Genomic DNA, 20,315 nt, shown 5'->3' with positions numbered 1-20,315 from the left:
ATATTTGCAAATGGTTTGACTAGTTTTTATTGGATTGAATGACTTTGTATTGCTAGTAGAAATCCTATGATTATTGTGTCTCATTATGTACGTGTTGTTGTATTGAACAAGTATATCTTATCATTTAAAAGACTTCAACTAGTCTTTCGAATTAGGGTAATATGAAATTCTTCTTCTCTGATCTGAAATTCTTATTTCTTAAATTATGTTTTTTAATAGTGACTGTCATAGTGTTTGTCTCTTCTCACAGTATTGTTGTGTTCAGAAGGAAACCAAATGTTAATGGTAATTTACTGTCAAAGAAGTTTATGAACTATAACATATAAAATAAATAATTTTTAACCAATTCAGCTGCAGATAATGTTGACATACCGCATATTTACCGCATATAGTAATAAAACAATGCCTGGTATTATCAGAACATGATTTCCATGGAGTGCTTGTTTCAGGGAACTATTAACATATAACTTATGAGTGTATAGGTACATTTGCTGAACTATGAGTTTTAATCTTCCAAGAGAAATGGAGAGGAAAGAAAATACGCGGAGTGAGCCCTCCTGTTTTTGTTAGGGTACTCTCTGAGCGGCAGCGGACCAATCACGTCAGACGTTTCCCTGTGTTGGAGGAAGTACAGCTAATGTGTAACAGTTAGCTAGCAAACAGTCGTATATGTCGCTCGGAACCAGTGGTTCCGACGCATTTTAATCACATGGACATAGTTCCAGTGCAAGTAGTTCATGTATCGCACGGGGTTACTGTCAGCCAGCGTTGTTGGCGACCTAGCTGTAGCCTGGAACCTGTCCACAATTAGCCACATGCTAGGCTAGCAAAAAACAACATCCCAGCGTAGTTTGGGCTACTCGGAGTTGGAGAGGTTGTAAAGGTACTAATATAGAAATTGTGTGTCAGTATAACTTCTTAATATTCCTCACACACAGTTTAATTCTGTGAGTAAAGAGACGTTTACGTTAATTACTTGCTGCTTCTTAAATAATGTACTTTATCAGTGTGTCCAAAAAAGTTTGCACCTGTGATTTTGTGATTAGATAACCGTAAATAAACTAAAGATGTCGCAACTTAAAACGTGGTAATTGAGCTCATGCGCTTTCAGCTTTGAGAGGTCAGATTCGAAGTAATGGTTTTATTCCCCAGCTGGTCCATCATGAAGACGAATAAGTCATACAAACTTGTTCTACACAAGAAAGGATTTGGCGGAAGCGGTAGGATAACTTCCGAGTCAGCAGCACTTGTTCTCATTTTCTGATGCTCTTGTGAAGAATACATTTCTAATATATTGTATTTTTGTTATCTTTTCGTTTTAACAGATGATGAGTTGGTTGTCAACCCAAAAGTTTTCCCTCAAGTTAGTCTTCGGGATATTATTGAGATTGCACATCCAACGGATGAATACAGGTGAGTCTGCACAGGGTTTTATTTATATTATTTAACAGATGAGTCCCCTGTTGCTGCTCATCCCATAATATGACAATCTCTCTTTTTTAAATCCCCAGTCCTCTCCTGCTGCAGGTAAAGAGTCTAAAGGAGGACCTGCAGAAAGGTAAATGATCTAGTGCTGCAGCATGTATGGCAGGAATTTAGGTTAGTGAGCACAGGGATTTCAGGCAGGTTGCTGCAACATTACACAACAGAGGACTATTATACAGGGAACTCCAGGATAATTAAAAAGAGTAAGGTTTGACCTCGAGTGCATCCTGGTTTAGTCAGTATCACTTAGACCAGGCCAGGTTAAAGAGGTGTGTAAGTTATTCTGTTAACTAGTTAGTCATAGTTTTCTGTTCAACAGACCCATGAGATTTATGCAGTGCTGCCTATCTTACAAACTTGATATAACCTACCATTGCCTATGAGGAAAGATGGCCACTGTATTCGACCAATGGAAGGCAGAACAAAGCCAAATAATTAACACTGCTCCTCACCGAAACTCATTATAAGACCTACTTTTGAGAATTAAAAAAAATTACCTTAACATTTAATCATATTGAGTTAGTAATAAAAGGAAATGATGTAACAGGTTATGGTAATCTGAGGTTTTGTTTCTGTGACTTGTTTTTATGCACTTCACAATCATTAGTATACTCACAGAACAAACAAGAGCTGGCAAGAAAATTAAATACAAGATCACTGAAATCTAATATATTATATTGTGTAATAGGAACCTGGTATATTTGTGCTCTTATAAATTGGTTAAATGTGAGGTCTGTGTGTTATATAGTTTAGTTCTGTTTTTACTGATTTTAGAAATTAAAAGTTATGTTTAACCTATGATAATGCCTAATTTTACATAGTTTACACTAAATTGGCAGACATAAGCAGACCAGAGAACCTGGTACTAGGACTGATTAAGCATAACTGTTATCCTGGCCTGAAGCAGGCTGAGTAAGACAGGCAGAATTAATCTCTGTTTATGTAGGCATCAGTAACCTTGACATGTTCCAGTTAAGTGAAGTCCTGGCTATGTTACTCTAATAGAGACCGAGATACTGATGTATACTGTAAATTCCGAGCCAAAGCAATTGGTCACTTTTTTGACACAATTGTTGATAAAACAATTCTTAAAAATTTAGCTTTGCCTTTTTTTGTGCAAATTTAGTTTACACTTTAGGAATGGAAAATGTTTTCCATGTTTTTAACTATAAATTAAATGAATAGAAGAATTTTAGTTGCAGCCCCAGAAATCACTGAATTTATTCAACAATAAAAGCAGCAATGCAACACACAACACCTTCTGATGTTTCTCAGCTCTGCGATAGAAGAGCAGATACTTTATGGTTGTTGGTTTCACTTTATTTATGCATATGATGATATCTTGTTCTTACACAGAGACGATCAGTGTGGACCAGACTGTGGCACAAGCCTTCAAGCTTCGTGCTTACCAGGATGTTATTGTTAACATTGTTGACCCAAAGGTATGTCCATGATTAGAGCACGATGCTCCAGCTCCTCCTGTCACTGGAACAGAATCTCTGTATTTTTTTCTTCCTTACAGGAGGTGACGCTGGACCTGGTGGAACTGACATTCAAGGACCAGTACATCGGCAGAGGAGACATGTGGAGGCTGAAGAAGAGCCTGGTGAGCTGTGATGTTTAGGCCTCAGTGTAATCAGAACGATGTGATCAGAGCACATAACGCAAGTGTTTTTTATTTCAGGTCAGCACGTGTGCTTATGTGACCCAGAAGGTGGAATTTGCAGGAATCAGGTATGATATTATTATAAGCCAACAGGCAGTATGTGTAAAGGTTAACAGCAAAGGGGCCAGTTATGCATGGAAGCCAGCCTTCTTGTACAGTTACGATTAGTGAAGTGACACTCCGCACTTCTCTTCTACAGAGCTCAGGCCAGTGAGCTGTGGGTAAAGGGGGAGAAAGTGACCTGTGGGTACATCAGTGAAGCTACCAGGGTAAGTGGTGGAAGGCTTTCTTTACCAGTAAGATAGCCACTGACACTTCATTCTTCTTATTATGACTTGGTTAGACACATAAAAAACAATAACTGCCTAATTTCTCCATCCACCTTTAAAAACATTTTACACAGAAATGTGAACATAATTTAAAATGCCCTTGATGTACTATTCCCACATTTGACTCCTGGCCAGCAGAACATCTCCTTGGACAAAGCTCATGATGGCATGTCTGTAGATACCCGCTCTGCTATGTCTTGTGTCTGAGGACATAGTCGTAGTCAGAACTGATCCATACTGACACATATTAAAGAACATAATGCAGATGAAAAAGTGGGATTATTCATCTCTTGATTGTGTTTTTTAACCAATAACTGAGTTAAATGGTGCCTCACATGTTTCCAGATCCTAAGCTGTGATCATTTCATTGCACAGACAGATGTCAGTCAACATAATGTAAAGAGAGAAAAGCTCTTTCCAGTTATAAAAGCTTAAGACGCCGTTGGAGATGCTCTGATGCCTGCTTATGCTTGCAGTAGCATTTATTTACATTGAAATAATCATTTCTCTAAAATATCATGCGATCTTGTATTATAGGTGGTGTTCAGGTCCACATCTGCTATGGTGTACATATTCATCCAGATGAGCTGTGAGATGTGGGACTTTGACATCTATGGTCAGTGGATGCTCAGCTGGTTCTTGATGTAAAGCCTCTGTGGAAATGAATGTTTCATTTGAATGCTGTGCTCTCAGGTGATCTCTACTTTGAGAAGGCTGTGAATGGTTTCCTGTCTGACCTTTTTACTAAGTGGAAGGTTTGTTTTGCTTCTTTTATACGTCTTTGTTGGAGCTATTTTTGAAAATGATATATAAGCAATGTTTGCTGTTCATACAGGAGAAGAACTGCAGTCATGAGGTGACAGTGGTGCTTTTCTCACGTACATTCTACAGTGCTAAGACCTTAGGTAAGTCCATATCATCGGTGCATTAGGAAGAAGAAGAAGATAGTAATCAACAGCACTGAGAGAACAGAATCTTTTTTCCTCAGAGGAATTCCCAGAGATTCTGAGATCGTCCATCAGACAGGATCATGAGGGCAGATTTTACGAAGACTTCTACAGGTAAGCACATCGACATGATCAGCGTTCAGTAAAATCACAGATTTTACAGCTTGTGACTCTTGCAATCAGAGTGGTGGCTCAGAATGAGAGACGGGACGAGTGGACGTCACTGCTAGTCACTATTAAGAAGCTGTTCATCCAGTATCCCGTGCTCGTGCGACTAAAAGAAGCAGGTAGTAAAAGAGGAAGGCACTTTTCTGACTGACAGACCATTTTTTTAGCTTCTAGCTAAAATCTTGTGGTTACTTTCTGTCACACCAGATGGTTTTCCTGTGGGTTACAACTCCACTGCTGCTCAGGGAAATTACCTGGAGGCTATTAACCTCTCTTTCAATGGTAAGTAGTGTAAAGGAGAGGAAATGTACTCATGAGTGTTGTTGATTTACATTTTCATAACAGTAACTGCTTGTATTAGAACATTGAGCAGACATCCAGTGGAATCCACTAATCTTTTCACACTAATCTGTGTTTGTCCTTGGGAGGTTTGTAGTCCGGGTGAAGTGTTTTATTTAATTTGGTGATGATTAGGTGACAGAACTGCTCAGATTCTGAGATCACATTCAGACTCTGGACAGTAAAAAGTGCATGTGACAGAAATACAGGAAGTGCCTGCTAAATGAGCTGTCTTGTTTCTGAACTTTCGTTTATATTATTAGAACGCCTTCTATATGTCTGGGTTATTTGACCTCAGGACCTAATGTCATGACAAATTATAAGGCAAAGAAGTGTTTTTAATTCACTTTGAGGAAACTCCTCAAGTAACAGGATTAGAAATCAAAATTAAAACTAAGGACAACACAATTAGATTAGCAAGGAACAAAACAGTGCTTTGTACAGTATATGAGCAAAAAGAATTGGATGATGATAAAGAGGGGTCAAAGATCAGTTACAGTGTCCTTCTATAAAAGAATGTTAATCTAATCCTAATCTAATAGTCACCATTTCTCCCAGTGTTTGACAAGCACTACATCAATCGTAACTTCGACCGCACTGGCCAGATGTCCGTGGTCATCACACCTGGCGTTGGAGTGTTTGAAGTCGACCGTCTGCTCATGATTCTCACCAAACAGCGCATGATTGATAACGGTAGGTATGAAGACAGCCTTGTTGTTAACAGAGATTATGGGACATTCATGACGTACCTGTTCCCTTCTAGGTATTGGTGTGGACTTGGTGTGCATGGGGGAGCAGCCGTTGCACGCAGTGCCGTTATTCAAGGTGACACATCTAGAGTATATGACTTTCTGTATGTGCACCAGGCCTCATGTAGTTTCTAATGGTGTATGTCATGTCCTCTTTCAGCTGCACAACAGGACGACACCTGGAGACTCTCGTGTAGGAGATGACTATAACCTGCCTCACTGGATCAACCACAGGCAAGAGAAATAGATCATTATAGATCATCCAATGTCACAGCTGTAGATGTAATGGTGGCAGCGGTTAAACTATATATCGCATTTTCTTCCACGCTCACAGCTTCTACACCTCCAAAAGTCAGAATTCTTGTAGCTCCTTCACCCCTCGAATCAAACTGGCTGGCCGTAAGGTACGGTCACATCACATGCATGTTAGAGCTTTACTAAATATTACCTATGTTAACAACTCATTAAAGTGTCCTTTATTTATAGCTTCATGCAGAAAAATTCAGAAGCAGCAAAGAACACAGTAAGTTTTGGCCAAGTCTTTAACTGTTTATATTACTTTTAAGCATAAAATAGGTAGTGACCCCCATGACCTCTTCCAGCTCTTTGTGTACCAAAGGATTCAGACAACAGCCTTCCTATCCAGGTGGACTATGACGCCTATGATGCCCAGGTTTTCAGACTTCCGGGACCTTCTCGAATTCAGAGGAGCACTAACTTCAGGTATTTCACAGCATGCACGGAACGAAACCAAAGAGAAGATGAATCTTCTACATGTCCTATTCTGCGTGTGATTCAGAATGGGTCGAGACAAAGAGACGACTGGGAGGAAGAGCTGGGGCTCAGTGGACGTCAGCGCAGGTATTGGGGCGTCTCCACCAGTTCGCACAGGAGGACCAGATGAACAGCGGAGCCTGGCCTCCGATGACAGTCTGGGTCCCGTGTCCAACATGCTGCTGATCCCCCGGATGCCTCCTGCTCAGTATGAAGTCAGCAGTTCTTTGGGATACACCAGCACCAGAGGTAAGTGCTGCGTGACGCGAAGGACAGAGCCTCCATGGCACGTGGCGTCTTCTCTTTCAACACTCCTCTTGTTTTTGTGTTGATCAGAGTTGTTAGAAAAGATGATCGACTCTCAGCGGGACTCCAGTGCCCCTGGCAGGTTCACAGTGGGAAGTGCGGAGTCTACACTGATTATCCGACCAGGAGGTTACACCCCTCAGAGAGCACTCATAAACCCCTTCACCCCATCAAGGATGCCTATGAAGCTCACCTCCAACCGCCGCCGCTGGATGCACACCTTCCCTGTCGGTGAGTGTTGTTAAACCCAACACTCTGAGCTGGTTTAGGTGTAGCCAGAATCACAATTTCTACATGTCAAATCAGCTAAAACTAAACAGTTTGCTCTTATAAGACTCTGAAAAAACCTCTTGGATGCCCCGACTGACTTGCAACCATTAGTCATGTGACAAAAATTCAGCAAGATTTAAGCCACTCTGTCTTTTTACACTTTTTTCTTGCGCAGAATTAATTGAAAACCGGAGTCTGGAAATGCAAACAGTTAAATATCTATAGCTTGTGGAGTTTCCATGTTTTCACTATTGGTAACTTATCATTATGATTGTGTTTGTTTTTGTATGAAAATGGGAAAAGCTTTTATGGTAGGAATTAGGTGGTATTTTCAATGAGCATTCTGTGTGTTGTCGTTCTTCAGGTCCTTCTGGGGAGCCAATCCAGATCCATCATCAGACCAGACAGAACATGGCAGAACTGCAGGGCAGCCAGCAGAGAGATCCGGCTCACACCTCTGCGGAGCTGCTGGAGCTGGCCTATCACGAGGCCACTGGAAGGTTAGAGCAAATGCTTCCTTCATACGCCGTGTCACACTGGAGCACAGCAAGACAGCAAGATGAATGCTTCTTGTTTTTGTCTTCATTGAAGACGCACAACCTCCAGGCAGGCAGGAGAGAACGGTCTTTACGTTGGTGGAGGGATGGAGGAGTTCACAGGAAGTCCGGGCAGCAACAACAGTGGTAGTAATAAATTTATGGGCTCCCTGGAAATCTGGTATTTATTTAGAAAATAACTAGCAGGTCTCGCTACAGTGAAAATAATCATATAACCATCAAGTTGTAACTGCTATGTTCTGCTCTTTCTCTTGTAATTGTGCACTTTTTACAGGAACTCTCACCAAAACTGGCTCCTCCTTTCAAGACTTTTCCCCCAGCGGCACCGATCCAAGTGAGTCCGTCTTACCCTTTTAGAAACCAAAACACTTTAAGTCTCACAAATTGTCATAGTTATACTCCAGGCTCAAAACTAATGATGGCAATAAACCTTCAGAGGTGTTTGTTTTCACCTGTGAGGGCTTATTCAGCTTTGGCAGAGAAGGGATTCCAGTGGTCGTCTGTATCCAGGGGTCACAGATAAAACAGCGCTTTCAGGTCATGTGGTTTGGGGTTACCCTCTCCTCGTCCCTCTGTACCCTCACTTTCTCTGTCAAACTTTGCTCTGTCTTTATCTGAGCTTTTTCCTGTTATTCTTATAAAAGCTCTATGTGTAGGTGTAAAATCCTCTCCTCACAAAAAGTTTCCTGCATCACAACCTGTTTGCGAGGCTTCTCTGTATGTCTCACGTCTGCATGGCATTCCACAATATCTCTGAAAATCTGTGCTTCTATCAAACTGATCTTTCACACGTAATTTCAGACTGAGATGTTAATCGGTGCATATGTTGGCATGATGTAATTTCTCTGCTTAAATCCACTCAGCTCACACCTTTGCTGAACTCAAGGACACACATTTCACTTTCTTGTGAGCACTGCCAATCACAGAGTGACTGTCACAGGGGCACAATCTGCATGTCTGATCACTGCTTCACAGCTACAGGCTCCTCAGGAATCACCAGCAAGGGTGACCAGTCCAGTCAAAGTAACACTTCTCTTGTTTTTTTTTTTCTTCCCCTCTTTTCTTCTTCACTCTTTCTTTTCCATCTTCATCTCCTCCCTTCCTTTCATCTCTCCCCACCCCAACACACATGTATCTCTCCACTCTGGGTACATGCGTTTGTCTTTGCCGTGGGGATTTTTTTGTTTTGTGTTTGCGTGCGTGTGAAGCCCTGCTGCTGTCTGCACCCCCGACAGTGCCCAGCTTCTGTTGCACAGTTGGAGTAGACTGGAAGTCTCTGACCACACCGGCTTGTCTCCCCCTCACCACTGACTACTTCCCTGACCGTCAGACGCTGCAGAACGACTACACTGAAGGCTGCTATGACCTGCTGCCACATAGTGACCTGGACAGGTGGGCTAGATTAGGAAAAAAAAGCACAACCAAGATCAAACGCTACAGTATTTTGCATTTTGGCTGTTCACTTTTTTGTCTGTTCCTTTAGGAGAGAAGATGAAGCTCCAGTGATGAGTGCCTCTCAGGTGTTTGAAGAATTTATTTGTCAGAGGTTGATGCAGGGCTACCAGATCATCGTCCAGCCTAATAACAGGAAACCACAGCCCGCCGTGGCCACGCCTCTTGGTAGTAGTCCTCTTTACTCCAGAGGTAAAGGAATATACGTTTCATTTACAATAAGACAGACAAATAACAAGTCAATTCGCATCATTAGAGTGTTGGTAGTATGTAAAAACATAAAGTCTAAGATTTATCTTGCCATTGAAAGTGGCAAAATGTAACCTGCTGCTAATGAAACAAACAGGTTTGCTTAATTCCTTTTATTCAGTGAAGCTCTTAACTTCTTAAATAATGTGGCTGACCTGAGGTATGGGACAATTGAAGGTTTTGGGCGCTGCTGCTTGTAATAGCGTTTCTCTTATTGTTACAGTAGCATAAGGTTACATGTTAGGTACAGGACAGCCCTTTTTGCTAGATATTTTAGAACAACAGCTCTGCAGGTCAAGGTATACCTGAGGCTACAGATGATAAAGAATTCATTTAAAAAGACTACTAGAGCATTAAAATGACAACTGATCTGAAAAGTGTTCTGCCTGGTCAAATACTTGCACTTACAGCCCCAGGGACTCAGGAGAGATGAAGAACTTCATAGATTCAGTCTCTTATAGCTATTAAAGCAGCAGCTCACCTCAGCACCTTTGTGAAATATATGTGCCCTGTTTCTCCTTCTGGTTTCAGGGCTGGTGTCTCTGCGTCGAGCAGAGGAGGAGGAGACAGTTTACTGGCTCAGCATGGGCCGGACCTTCCACAAAGTCTGCCTCAAAGACAAGATAATCACTGTGACTCGCTACTTGCCAAAGTGAGTGCATCCCAGCATCCAATATACACAAACACAAAGCGTGCAGTTACCAAAGACACATATGCGTCAAATAAGACCCATAAGAGCCTCCAGTTTGCCGAAGTTTACACTGAAACTACAGGCAATACAAAAAATAATTGTCAGTTAACATAGCTGAAAGAAGCGGAGAGCAGCAATAATTGGCTAAAAGCTGAAATAGTTATGAAAACATAATCAGACTGACATAATTTGCCTTCTCATGTGTGTCTATTTTTCAGGTACCCGTATGAGTCTGCTCAGATTCAGTACAGCTACAGCCTGTGTCCTCCACACTCTGAAGCCCAGTTTGTGTCCTGCTGGGTGGAGTTTGGACACGAGAGACTAGAAGAATACAAGTGGAACTACCTGGACCAGTACATCTGCTCTGCTGGCTCTGAGGACTTCAGGTACACATGCAGTCACAATCACAGAGAGACTCAGATGTGATTGTTACTGTGTGTAAATTGAAATAATGCTAGAAGACATTCATTCTTGTTGCCACGTTCTTCCTTTCCAGCTTGATTGACTCTCTGAAATTTTGGAGGACCCGCTTCCTCCTGCTGCCAGCTGGAGGGGCTCGGCGGGTGGCTGACGGAGAGGGGCACTGGGACGTGTATGGGGAGGGAGCGGGTGCTGGAATGTGCAGCAGCGGGGACTGGGTCCTGCTGGATGGCTTCATTCGCTTCCTGGAAGGCCTCAACCGCATTCGGCGCCGCCATCGCTCTGACAGGATTATCAGGGTGAGCTCGAACTAGTTTACACATTTTTGTACATGAAGCACTTATTGTGTATCATCAGCGTCTCTTCAGGAAGAACAGTAACGGACACTGTCTCCTCTCTCTCTCATGCAGCAGAAGGGCACACCAATGAAAGGACTGCAGGTTACCAGTCCGCTCCCTCCGTACCCCACTGAGCCTGTGGCGCCACCTCAAGGAAAGAAAGGCACATCAGCTTTATCAGCCCTACTTGAGATGGAGCAGAACCAGAAGTGAGTCTCCTCTTAGCACTGCACCCCACATGGACCTGTGGATCTCAGTCTTGACTGCATTATTTCTGCTTCCTGTCAGGACACTGGAGGAGCAGCAGCAGGCTAAACCCTCAGCAGCTGTCAGTGACCCTTCAAATGTTGCCACAGCTCCCTCATACGTAGACAGTCCACGTAAGGTAAGTGTTTTTTCTGTTCGTGTGTCAGAATAAGTTGATTTGCTTCAGCCATTCAGCCTTTGCTGACGCGTGTACTTTTCAAACTGCAGCCAGATCTTTTGAACAAATGGTTCTTCATTGCTGGTGCTTTGGTGTGGAGCCTCTGCTTTTGTTTCTCCCCTTTGATATCTGTTGCTATCTTTGAATCTGTTCTGTTCCTGCTGCGGGGCTTTGGTGTTTGATCCTGGGCTATGTTCTTCCTGTATGCTGACAGGACGCTGCCTTTATTTTGGATTTAATACGTAGCCCTCGCTCCTCCTACATCTATCACTCTCAGGTCAGTAAGCTGAAGCTGTGTGTTTTGGTGTGTGTGTTTGTCTTACTGTGCTTCACTGCATGAGCATGCTATGCAACACACTGTGTGGGATTCACATGACTCTTGACTTGCAGGGCCCCTTTGGATCCAGTCACTTATACTGAGTGTGTAGTCAGTGTCACTCATACTAACATACTGTCGTCCTGTTCCCTGCATGACAGTAGCACTGGGTTGGTAAAACAGGGACTCTCACTTCTTACCTGTGGTATCTATACATGCGGATGAGAGGCTGAACCTTAAGTTTTTAGATCAGCAACCATGTTGAACATGTACTGTATCAGTTGTTGGCCAATAATGACTGAGACTGAGTCAGGCTCACCACTATATAAATCACATTGCACAAGTGTTTTAAATTTCTGTTATTCGACCATCTGTCCACAGGGGGCGATCTTAAGACAGAAGGAGTGGAATCCTATGATAATGTAGTCTAAAACCATCGAGTATACAAACAATAATTTTGTCAAATTTCATCATGCTTTCAACAGGGATTTAAGGGATTAAAAATATATGTACAGTGGGTACAGAAAGTATTCAGACCACCTGTTATATTGCATCCATTTGCTAAAATCATTTGAGTAATTTTTTTCCTCATTAATGTTCACACAGCACCACATATTGACAGAAAAACACAGAATTGTTGACATTTTTGCAGATTTTTAAAAAAAAAAGAAAAAGTGAAATATCACTCTGCCATAAAGCCCAGCTCTAGGAAGATTTCTGGTCCTCCCAAACGTCTGGCCACTGTACTCTTAGGAATCTTAAGTGCAGCAGAATGTTTCTGTAACCTTGGCCACAATTGTGTCTCTGAGCTCTTCAGTCAGTTCCTCTGACCTCATGATCCTCATTGTAAGGTCTTATACAGACAGGTGTGTGTCTTTCCTGATCAAGTCCAATCAGTATCATCAAACACAGCTGGACTCAGATGAAGGTGTAGAACCATGTGAAGGATGATCAGAAGAAATGGACGCACCTGAGTTCAATATATGAGTCACAGCAAAGGCTCTGATACTTAGGACCATGTCATATTTCACTTTTTCTGTTTTAAAGGTAGGGTAGGAGATTTCATTCTGATACACTTTTTGTTAAATTAGTGTAACTTCTCTTTACAATCCGATAGCAACCGATTAGTTCGGCAGTTTCGCTTTAAAACGAAGAATATGAATCATCTGTGGAAGCTATAAAACGCTAAAAACATCAGCCAATCCTACGAGGCGCACCTGCACATGTAGTTGGCTGGTTGTCACTCTCTTCCTGCTCTGCGCGCACCAGAGAGGTACGTGCATGATGGCCGAAGTCACAGACTGGTTGGGAGGCGTGGCTTCAGGGTGAGCTCTGAGAGAAAGGGGCGTGTGTTTACTTTCAAAATCTGGCTGACTCTCACTGAGTTTTCAAAATCTCCTACCCTACCTTTAATACATCTGCAAAAATGTCAATAATTCTGTTTTTCTGTCAATATAGGTGCTGTGTGTACATTCATGAGGAAAAAAATGAACTTAACTGATTTCAACAAATGGCTGCAATATAACTTATGTGTGAAAAATTTAAGGGGGTCTGAATACTTTCTGTACCCACTGTATCCACTCAAATGTAGAAAAATACTCTTTTATAACTGTTTAGTGACGGCACGTTTTTCCTGCTTCTAACGCCAGCTTCAGGGACAGAATGATTACTTGCATCCTAATACATCCCACCCTCTGACAGGTGTCATGGTAACCAGATAATCAGTGTGATGTACATCACCTGTCAGTGGTCACAGTGTTCAGTCAGGTCAGTCCTCATCTGAACTGACCAATCAGCATCAATTAGCAGAATGCCAGGGCGACATCATCAAAACCACCTTAAAATCACCTGGAAGAAAGAAGAAAGGATGTTTATCCTTCTTCATTTTATATTTTCTATATATAATCAGGACTGTACTAGCCAATAAATGTTATAAAATTTAGCTTTTGTTGTCCAGTAGCAGATGTAAGAAGTTATTTTTAGCTACATTCATTAGAGAGGACTAGTCGTAGGTACAATGCCATAAATAGGAAGTGGGCTCTTCTAAAAAAACACCCTCTTTTTGTGCTAATGCTGCGTTCAAGACACAGTTGGAAGTTCATAATTCAATCAAATGTAGGTTTGCTGTGCTGACTGAGGAAAAATCACATAAAAATGTGATGATTTGTTTTTACTGTCTTAAACAACCAAACACTGTAGTGGAGCAGGGTTTTTCCCCCACATACTGTGATTCTTTATTTCACCTTTGAGAAATAAAGGATCATACCTCCACAGGGGCAACATCTAAGGCATGTCGCATTTTTTTTTAAAATTGTCTACGCCTAATTGTCTTTTTAAATTTTCCACTTAGACCAGAAGGATGAATTGGAACGAAGTGACCTGAGATCATGGCTTTAACTCAAGAAATCACACAACAATTTAGAGTATTTAAAGTAATTGTTTATATACACAAACCCCCACTGTACTGGCATTGCCGCAAGAATCTCAAATTCTGGCAGCTAAACCTTCTGCATGGCTGATTGCACTAGATGTGAAAAAGAAAGCGTTCTTGTTGTGTATTGACTGAAACAGCTCACTTCTGTGTAGCTGCCTGCTGAAAGCAGTGAGGCTGCAGATAAAGGAGTCCAGCCTGGAGTTTCAGCCGGAGCAGCAGCAGCAGCAGCACAGCCTGCAGGAGAGGCAGCAGTCAGCGTCACAGACACCAGGTGAAACAGTCAGAAGCTTCAGACCAGCCTCAGTGTCTCCTCAGTGAGAATAAATGATGAATAGTTCAGCACTGATCAGTGATGTGTTCACAGTGGGCAGTCCGCAGCAGGAGCCCTCTCTCTGTCCTCCTCTTCAACTCTCTTAGAGATCCTGGAGGCCATCAAACATCCCACGTAAGATGCGTCTTGTGCTGTGTCTGTTTTCATTTAACCTTCCATGTTAGCTTCAGTATTTTCTGTTAAATTCCCGATACATTTCTTTGATATTGTCTTTTGGTACTACAGCACAGGTGTACAGTTGCTTCCAGAGCAGAAGGGGCTGCCTCTCAACTGCTTTATCAGTGCGGAGGTTGTCCATTGGCTGGTCAACAATGTGGAGGGCGTGGCCACACAGGGGATGGCCATTGATATCATGCAGGTACAGATAAGAAGAAGACTTTGTGAATGAACAAGAGAGGGCGGCATAGTGTCAGATCATTTTCCTGAATATATAAATGAGCAATTATAATATTGTTGCTTATTATCTTTGTCTGTTTTCAGGATTTGTGTAAAAATCTGTTTATTTTGGGAGCTTTTGATGGTCAGGTGTGTATAGTTCACTGTTGTGTGTATGTTTGTTTGTGTAGAAAATGCTTGATGAAGGATTGGTGGCCCACGCTTCAGGAGACGCCATGCGCACCTTCATCTACGGCTTCTACTTCTACAGGATAGTAGGAGAGAAGGATGGTAAAATAACACAGAGCAGAGCAGTTGGTGTTTATGTCTGTACGTAATTATATGCCAATTACAAAGCATGTTCTTTTTCTCAGGCCTGAACTCACAGCTCTCCACCACGGCAGCGGGAGGCTGGTCAACTGCAGCCCTGGAGGACTTCGCCCTGTTCCAGAGGAAGTGGTTTGAGGTGGCCTTCGTGCTGGAGGAACGACGACCCTGTGACCTCCCGGCTTTCCTCCTGCCCTGGCTGCCCAGCCGGCCAGCTTCCTACGCAAGTAGGCACAGCTCCTTCAGCCGCAGCTTTGGAGGACGCAGCCAGGCCGCCGCACTGCTAGGTACACCCAGCCCGATCCTCTCAGCCCGGCCCACACCGCAGGGGAGCCAGCTCCTCCTCCCTCATCCAGCCTGATGCAGATCACACTCAGGTCTACCTCAGGGGACTGTCTGGGCCCAGTGTTTACATGTCACACAGTGCAGAGGAGGCATCTGCTTTAGGGATCTTTATTTCTATATTAGTTTACCTTCATCGACATCCACTCATCACAGCAATCATCATCCTGAGGCCCATTGTTTTCAGTTTCTGGTGTGATAAATTAAATTACGAAACCTTTATTAGTCCCACAATGGGGAAATTGCTTAAGGCATACACCAGTGAGTACACTGCAGGCTATGCGGGTGAAGTTCCTTGCCCAAGGACACACAACAGTGACTAGGGAGGAGTTGGGATCGAACCACCAACCTTCCGGTTACTGGACAACCCTGCTATACCACTGCTGCCCCGTAATATGTGTGGTCTTGATGGATTGGAGGTTGTGTCTGTTCTTCTAATTAAATAATTAAGCACAAATTGCTATTTTAAATAATTGGCACCAATAAATGCATTCACATCATAGAAACTGAAAATAATGAGCCTCGCAGACATAAGACATAACTCAGCTTCCCAGTAATACATCTTTTCCTCACTTTATTATCTGTGTGACACAGACACAGGGCTCAGCTCTCCTCGCAGTGGCCTGTAGATCTGCATTAAACAACTGGTGGTGTGTTCTCCTGCATGCACAGTGTCTGTAGTCCTTCATCAGTCTAATGGGGGGGGGGGGCACATCCCTGATTGATGTGATCAAAGATTCCACCCTTGTCAGTGCATGCTGTGTGATTAGTATGCAGCTGATCTAGCAGTAGTAGTGCTAGTTGTGTGGTGTATCAGTGCATGCTGTGGTGTAAGTGGCTGTGGTTCAGTAGTGCTGTGGTTGTGCGATGTCCTCACCTGACGCTCTCCTCCTGATGCTTCAATGCAGCTCGCTCACTGTTGCCGCTTCAGCTCTGTTTTAGCTTCATGCAGCCATTTGAAGTTTCATTTAAAATGCTTGCTGCAGTAACTTTGCAAACTTCACGCTAATGCTGCACACACAATGACAAACATGGCCTTGTCGTGGAAATAAAGGTACACATACATATCCAGTCATCCATGTGATGTCAAAGAAAAACTGCTGCATAATATGACACACTGACAGCTGCCATGGTAACCAGATAATCAGTGTTATTCACATCACCTGTCAGTGGTCAGAATGTTGTTGCTGATCTGTGTCGACAGACTTCAGCTAGCTACATTGCTACATGATGATGACATTGTTTATTATTTTCCCGCAATGTATTTAAGATTAAGATTTACTTTATTAATCCCCGTGGGGAATTTGAGTTGTAGTAGCAGCATTTTAAAAGGATAAATACAATAAACAGCAAAAACTCTGCTGTGTGTCATGACAGCAGAGAAAGAATATGTACATACACACACATAAAGCAGATCAAAGGGGGAAGATAGAAGCATAAAAACACAGTTAATGTAACTGAGGAGTTTGAAATGCACCTGTGATGATGCTTTAGTCCCAGTTAGTGAGCACAGCTCTGACAGTCACAGAGCTATAGAGTCTGATGGCGGACGGCAGGAAGGACTTCCTGTACCGTTCCTTAGAGCAGCGGGGCAGCAGCAGTCTGCTGCTGAAGCTGCTTTTTTTATTTCATGAACTAGTTAGCAACTTAATATAAAGACATCATTTGTCTCACAGCACCATCTGCTGTTATTCTGCCACATGAGCTGCACATATGCTGAGAGTATTGTAAACAAGTTAAAGCAGTCCAACCAAGGCAAGCAAATATTTAAAAGCTAAAAAAAGATATACTATATCATATTGACAAGTCAGGCATACTATATAGTTAGCATGCAAGGATCCCTGTGAGATTTGTGAGATCATAGTTTTGTCCCTTTTATCATAATGAAGCTCACAGTTCTCACATCAGGTTCTTAGAAATATATCAGCATACCAGTCTCAGCCTCAGTCTGCTCCCTCCATCCAGCTCTCTCCGCCTCTCTGCACCTCTCTGCCCTCACTCTTCTGACCGCCTACCCATCATGCCATCTACTTCTTCTTCTGTTGCTCCCTTGGCTTCCTGTCTGTCTGCCTGTCCACCTCCCTCTGTCCTCTGTCTGTCCTCCAGCTGCTACAGTCCCAGAACAGAAGACGGTCACGCTGGATGTGGACGTCAACAATCGCAGCGATCGAACTGAATGGTGCAGCTGTTATTACCATGGCAACTTCTCCCTTAACTCTGCCTTTGAGATCAAGCTGCACTGGATGGCTGTCACAGCAGCAGTGCTCTTTGAAATGGTAACTAATGTCCAACCCCAACACATTTGATAGAACAGATAACTCAGAATGTTTTTTTTCTGCTTGTGTGGGATTTTAGAGGTTAAATGAGGAAAACAAACACTGACGTAGAATGTTGATGTTGAAACTTTTTCATAAGCAACATTTTCAGACACTTGAAAACAACAACAGAAAAAGCAGAACCTACTGAGGAAGTGGAAAAAGATTTGTACAAAGTCTCTGAAAATTGTGGAAGTGGCCATATTACCTGGAAAGAGGAAGCAGACATGAGCAAATTTATTCCAAGTAATGTTATTGGCAGATCAATAGAGAGATAAACTCTTCACTGACCTGCTTATCTATCAGGTTCAAGGGTGGCACAGGAAAGCAGCCTCCTGCGGCTTCCTGTTGGTGCCTGTGCTGGAGGTCCCCTTCGCTCAGACGTCTTACCTGTACGGAGACCCGCTGAGAGCGCAGCTCTTCATCCCCCTGAACATCCAATGTCTGCTAAAGAACAGCAGCGACAACCTGTTTGAAGGTGTGTGTGTGTCTGTGTGTGTGTGTGTGTGTGTAGCACAAACATTCAGTCACAACATCCTCCTGTTTGTATGTCATCCAACAGGTTTTGAACCAGAGACCTACTGGGACAGGATGCAGCTTTTTCAGGAAGCCATACTGTACAGGTTGTTGTTTGGTTTTATTTGCACCTTGAAACCACAGAAGAATTTCATAACATGGAGCTGTGTCACTCAGGCAAATTCAAGCCTCACTTCTGCTGCGAAAAGGCCTTACTGACTTGTTACAGCAGCAATTTTTAGCATTACAACAGCGTTAGTAAGGTGTCATGGATGAGGCGAGGCAGTGAGCTAAAGGTATGAAATGGACCTTACCTCCTGTCTGCATAATGGCTGATGTGTCTGAAACAACACTGAAAGTAAATGTATCCAGGTGGTGTTAGTATATTTTTTATGAGCTAATTGCTAGCAGCTAAATTCAGCATCACAACAATGAGTTACAACTGTGAACATTAATTGACAAAATTTGTGGAAGGGTGTAGCTGGTTCCCGTTTTATGATGTGGTGTTTGTGACAAATATTGTGGTCTGGTGATTATGGGGAAAGAGAATCTCAGAATTTGAGATCACGTTCACTTCTTCAAGTCTATTTATTTATGTATTCGGACATATCATAACAAACGAGAGATCAGCAGTCCCAAATGTAACAACAATACATTACAGCCAATGTATTGATCGTATGAATAGGAGTGAGAGGAAGTAAAATACTTCTCCCATTGAACTCAATATTCAGGACCCTCTGCTAAAGGGGCGGGGTTAACAGGACCATGTGACAGGAAGTGACTGCTCAGTCTTGTTTCTGAACTGCCTTTGGTATAATCTGGCTATTTTTTAATATGTATAACCTAGTTGCACAACTGCTGAGCTCGGCGCTAACCTGACAGCTGCCATTTAAAAACATTTGGATTATTGAATTTCGATTCCTAGATTTTATGTAAATCACGTACCTGTACTGGTGTTTTTGGCCCTGCAGTGTCAGTAGAAAATGTAAATAAATTGTACACATAATATTTATGTTATATGATAATACCATTAGCCTTCTAATAGCATGCTGTATAGATTAGCCTTCTCTTTTCAAAGGGACTACAGGTGTAGCTGGAAACATTCAGTCATCTAATCTTATTTGTCTGTTCTGTATAAACTTTCACACTCCACAGTCAACAATAATTCGAAGGATTACAGTGAAGGATGTGTCTTTGTTGCCCTGTCTACCAGGTTCGGCTTTGTGCACGACAAGTTTTCTGCCTCAACTTTTAACTTCCCCTCTGAGAACAAGCCTCAGTACATCCACGTCACAGGTTAGTCTCATCACAGCATGAACACCAGCAGCATGTCCTCTCTCTCTCTCTGAAAGTTGACCAGCTTCTTCGTCTGCGTCAGGCACCGTGTTCCTGCAGCTGCCATACTCTAAGAGGAAGTACTCCAGCGGGCAACAGCGTCGCCGCAGAAATTCCACCACCTCCAACAGCCAGGGCCCATTCGGGGGTGAGGAGAGGGTGGGCTACTACTGGGCCTACAACACCATGCTGACCAAAGCCTGGAGGACTGGAGTGCTGGGAGATGAGAAGCTGGCAGACCGCTTGCTCAAAGACTTCACCGACTTCTGCTCCAACAAAGACAACAGACTGTTGAACCTCTGGGACAGCTGCCAGGAGAAAATGAACGCCAGCGCCCCCTGACAGCAGGGGCTGCTTTTTAAGTTTTATTTATGTTGGACAGTATTCAAACTCTTAACACTGGGCTATGAAGAATGTTACATACTGATAATATTCAAGATAATTATTTGCATTCATTGTTGGTGCTGATCATCAACAGGCAGTAAATCAGACTGTAATATTTCTAATCTGGGTGTGTGTTTACTCTTAATTTATTCCCTATTTTTGCCACACATTCACTTACTTGACTAGCTCACAAGTACCTTATTGTTGACACCACTGAGTGGCTCAAAGCAAACACAGGAATCTGCCATTTTGTCACCTGCCTTGCAGATGCATGCTAGCTGACCATAGCACTGACGTATTCACCTTCACACACCAGTGTGACTTCATATATAGCATTCAGTGTGTTCAAGAGGTCACAGTAAACAAGTTCTCCAGCTGTTTTTAAGCTGTTTTGTGTCTCATTTCTTAGAATTAGTATGATCTATTGATTTTTACCTTCTTTTTATTTAATTATAAGTGTTGAAGTGATAGGTGTG

At 42.7% G+C, this 20,315-nt stretch overlaps 1 protein-coding gene across 12 annotated transcripts; it reads left to right on the top strand.

Annotated features, from left to right (window-relative positions):
• The first annotated feature begins 618 nt into the window (after window positions 1-618).
• depdc5 (DEP domain containing 5, GATOR1 subcomplex subunit) lies at window positions 619-19,961 on the top strand. 12 transcript variants are annotated; one of them, XM_028428456.1, is made up of 43 exons: window positions 619-883; window positions 1,153-1,220; window positions 1,326-1,413; window positions 1,512-1,558; window positions 2,842-2,927; window positions 3,008-3,091; window positions 3,170-3,219; window positions 3,351-3,420; window positions 4,018-4,096; window positions 4,174-4,235; window positions 4,316-4,385; window positions 4,469-4,541; window positions 4,611-4,714; window positions 4,803-4,877; window positions 5,493-5,627; window positions 5,698-5,759; window positions 5,844-5,917; window positions 6,018-6,087; window positions 6,170-6,206; window positions 6,286-6,406; window positions 6,483-6,706; window positions 6,794-6,994; window positions 7,398-7,533; window positions 7,625-7,713; window positions 7,865-7,924; window positions 8,826-8,982; window positions 9,074-9,234; window positions 9,823-9,943; window positions 10,201-10,368; window positions 10,479-10,701; window positions 10,813-10,949; window positions 11,029-11,125; window positions 11,379-11,441; window positions 14,067-14,185; window positions 14,279-14,359; window positions 14,471-14,603; window positions 14,812-14,911; window positions 14,995-15,234; window positions 17,396-17,565; window positions 17,911-18,082; window positions 18,167-18,227; window positions 19,334-19,416; window positions 19,499-19,961. In XM_028428456.1, exons 2-43 carry the CDS (start codon window positions 1,163-1,165, stop codon window positions 19,795-19,797), a joined length of 4,740 nt encoding a protein of 1,579 aa, XP_028284257.1. In that variant the 5' UTR covers window positions 619-883; window positions 1,153-1,162; the 3' UTR covers window positions 19,798-19,961. The 12 variants fall into 12 exon arrangements, 10 of the variants coding, with proteins under 10 accessions (XP_028284257.1, XP_028284255.1, XP_028284256.1 ...); XM_028428454.1 differs by having other exon boundaries at window positions 8,799-8,982; XM_028428455.1 differs by having other exon boundaries at window positions 7,625-7,716.
• Window positions 19,962-20,315: the final 354 nt, after the last annotated feature.

This window comes from Parambassis ranga, chromosome 17, assembly GCF_900634625.1.
Source record: "Parambassis ranga chromosome 17, fParRan2.1, whole genome shotgun sequence".
In the NCBI taxonomy this organism is placed as follows: Eukaryota; Metazoa; Chordata; class Actinopteri; family Ambassidae; genus Parambassis; species Parambassis ranga.
This window is presented reverse-complemented; position numbering and strand designations above follow the sequence as displayed.

Excerpts from the sequence above, each read along its gene's own strand:
- depdc5 (XM_028428452.1), top strand. The coding sequence starts at position 1,163 with ATGAAGACGAATAAGTCATACAAACTTGTTCTACACAAGAAAGGATTT. Across the intron at positions 1,559-2,841 it reads AAAGGAGGACCTGCAGAAAG|AGACGATCAGTGTGGACCAG; the intron begins GTAAATGATCTA and ends GTTCTTACACAG. Across the intron at positions 2,928-3,007 it reads TTAACATTGTTGACCCAAAG|GAGGTGACGCTGGACCTGGT; the intron begins GTATGTCCATGA and ends TCTTCCTTACAG.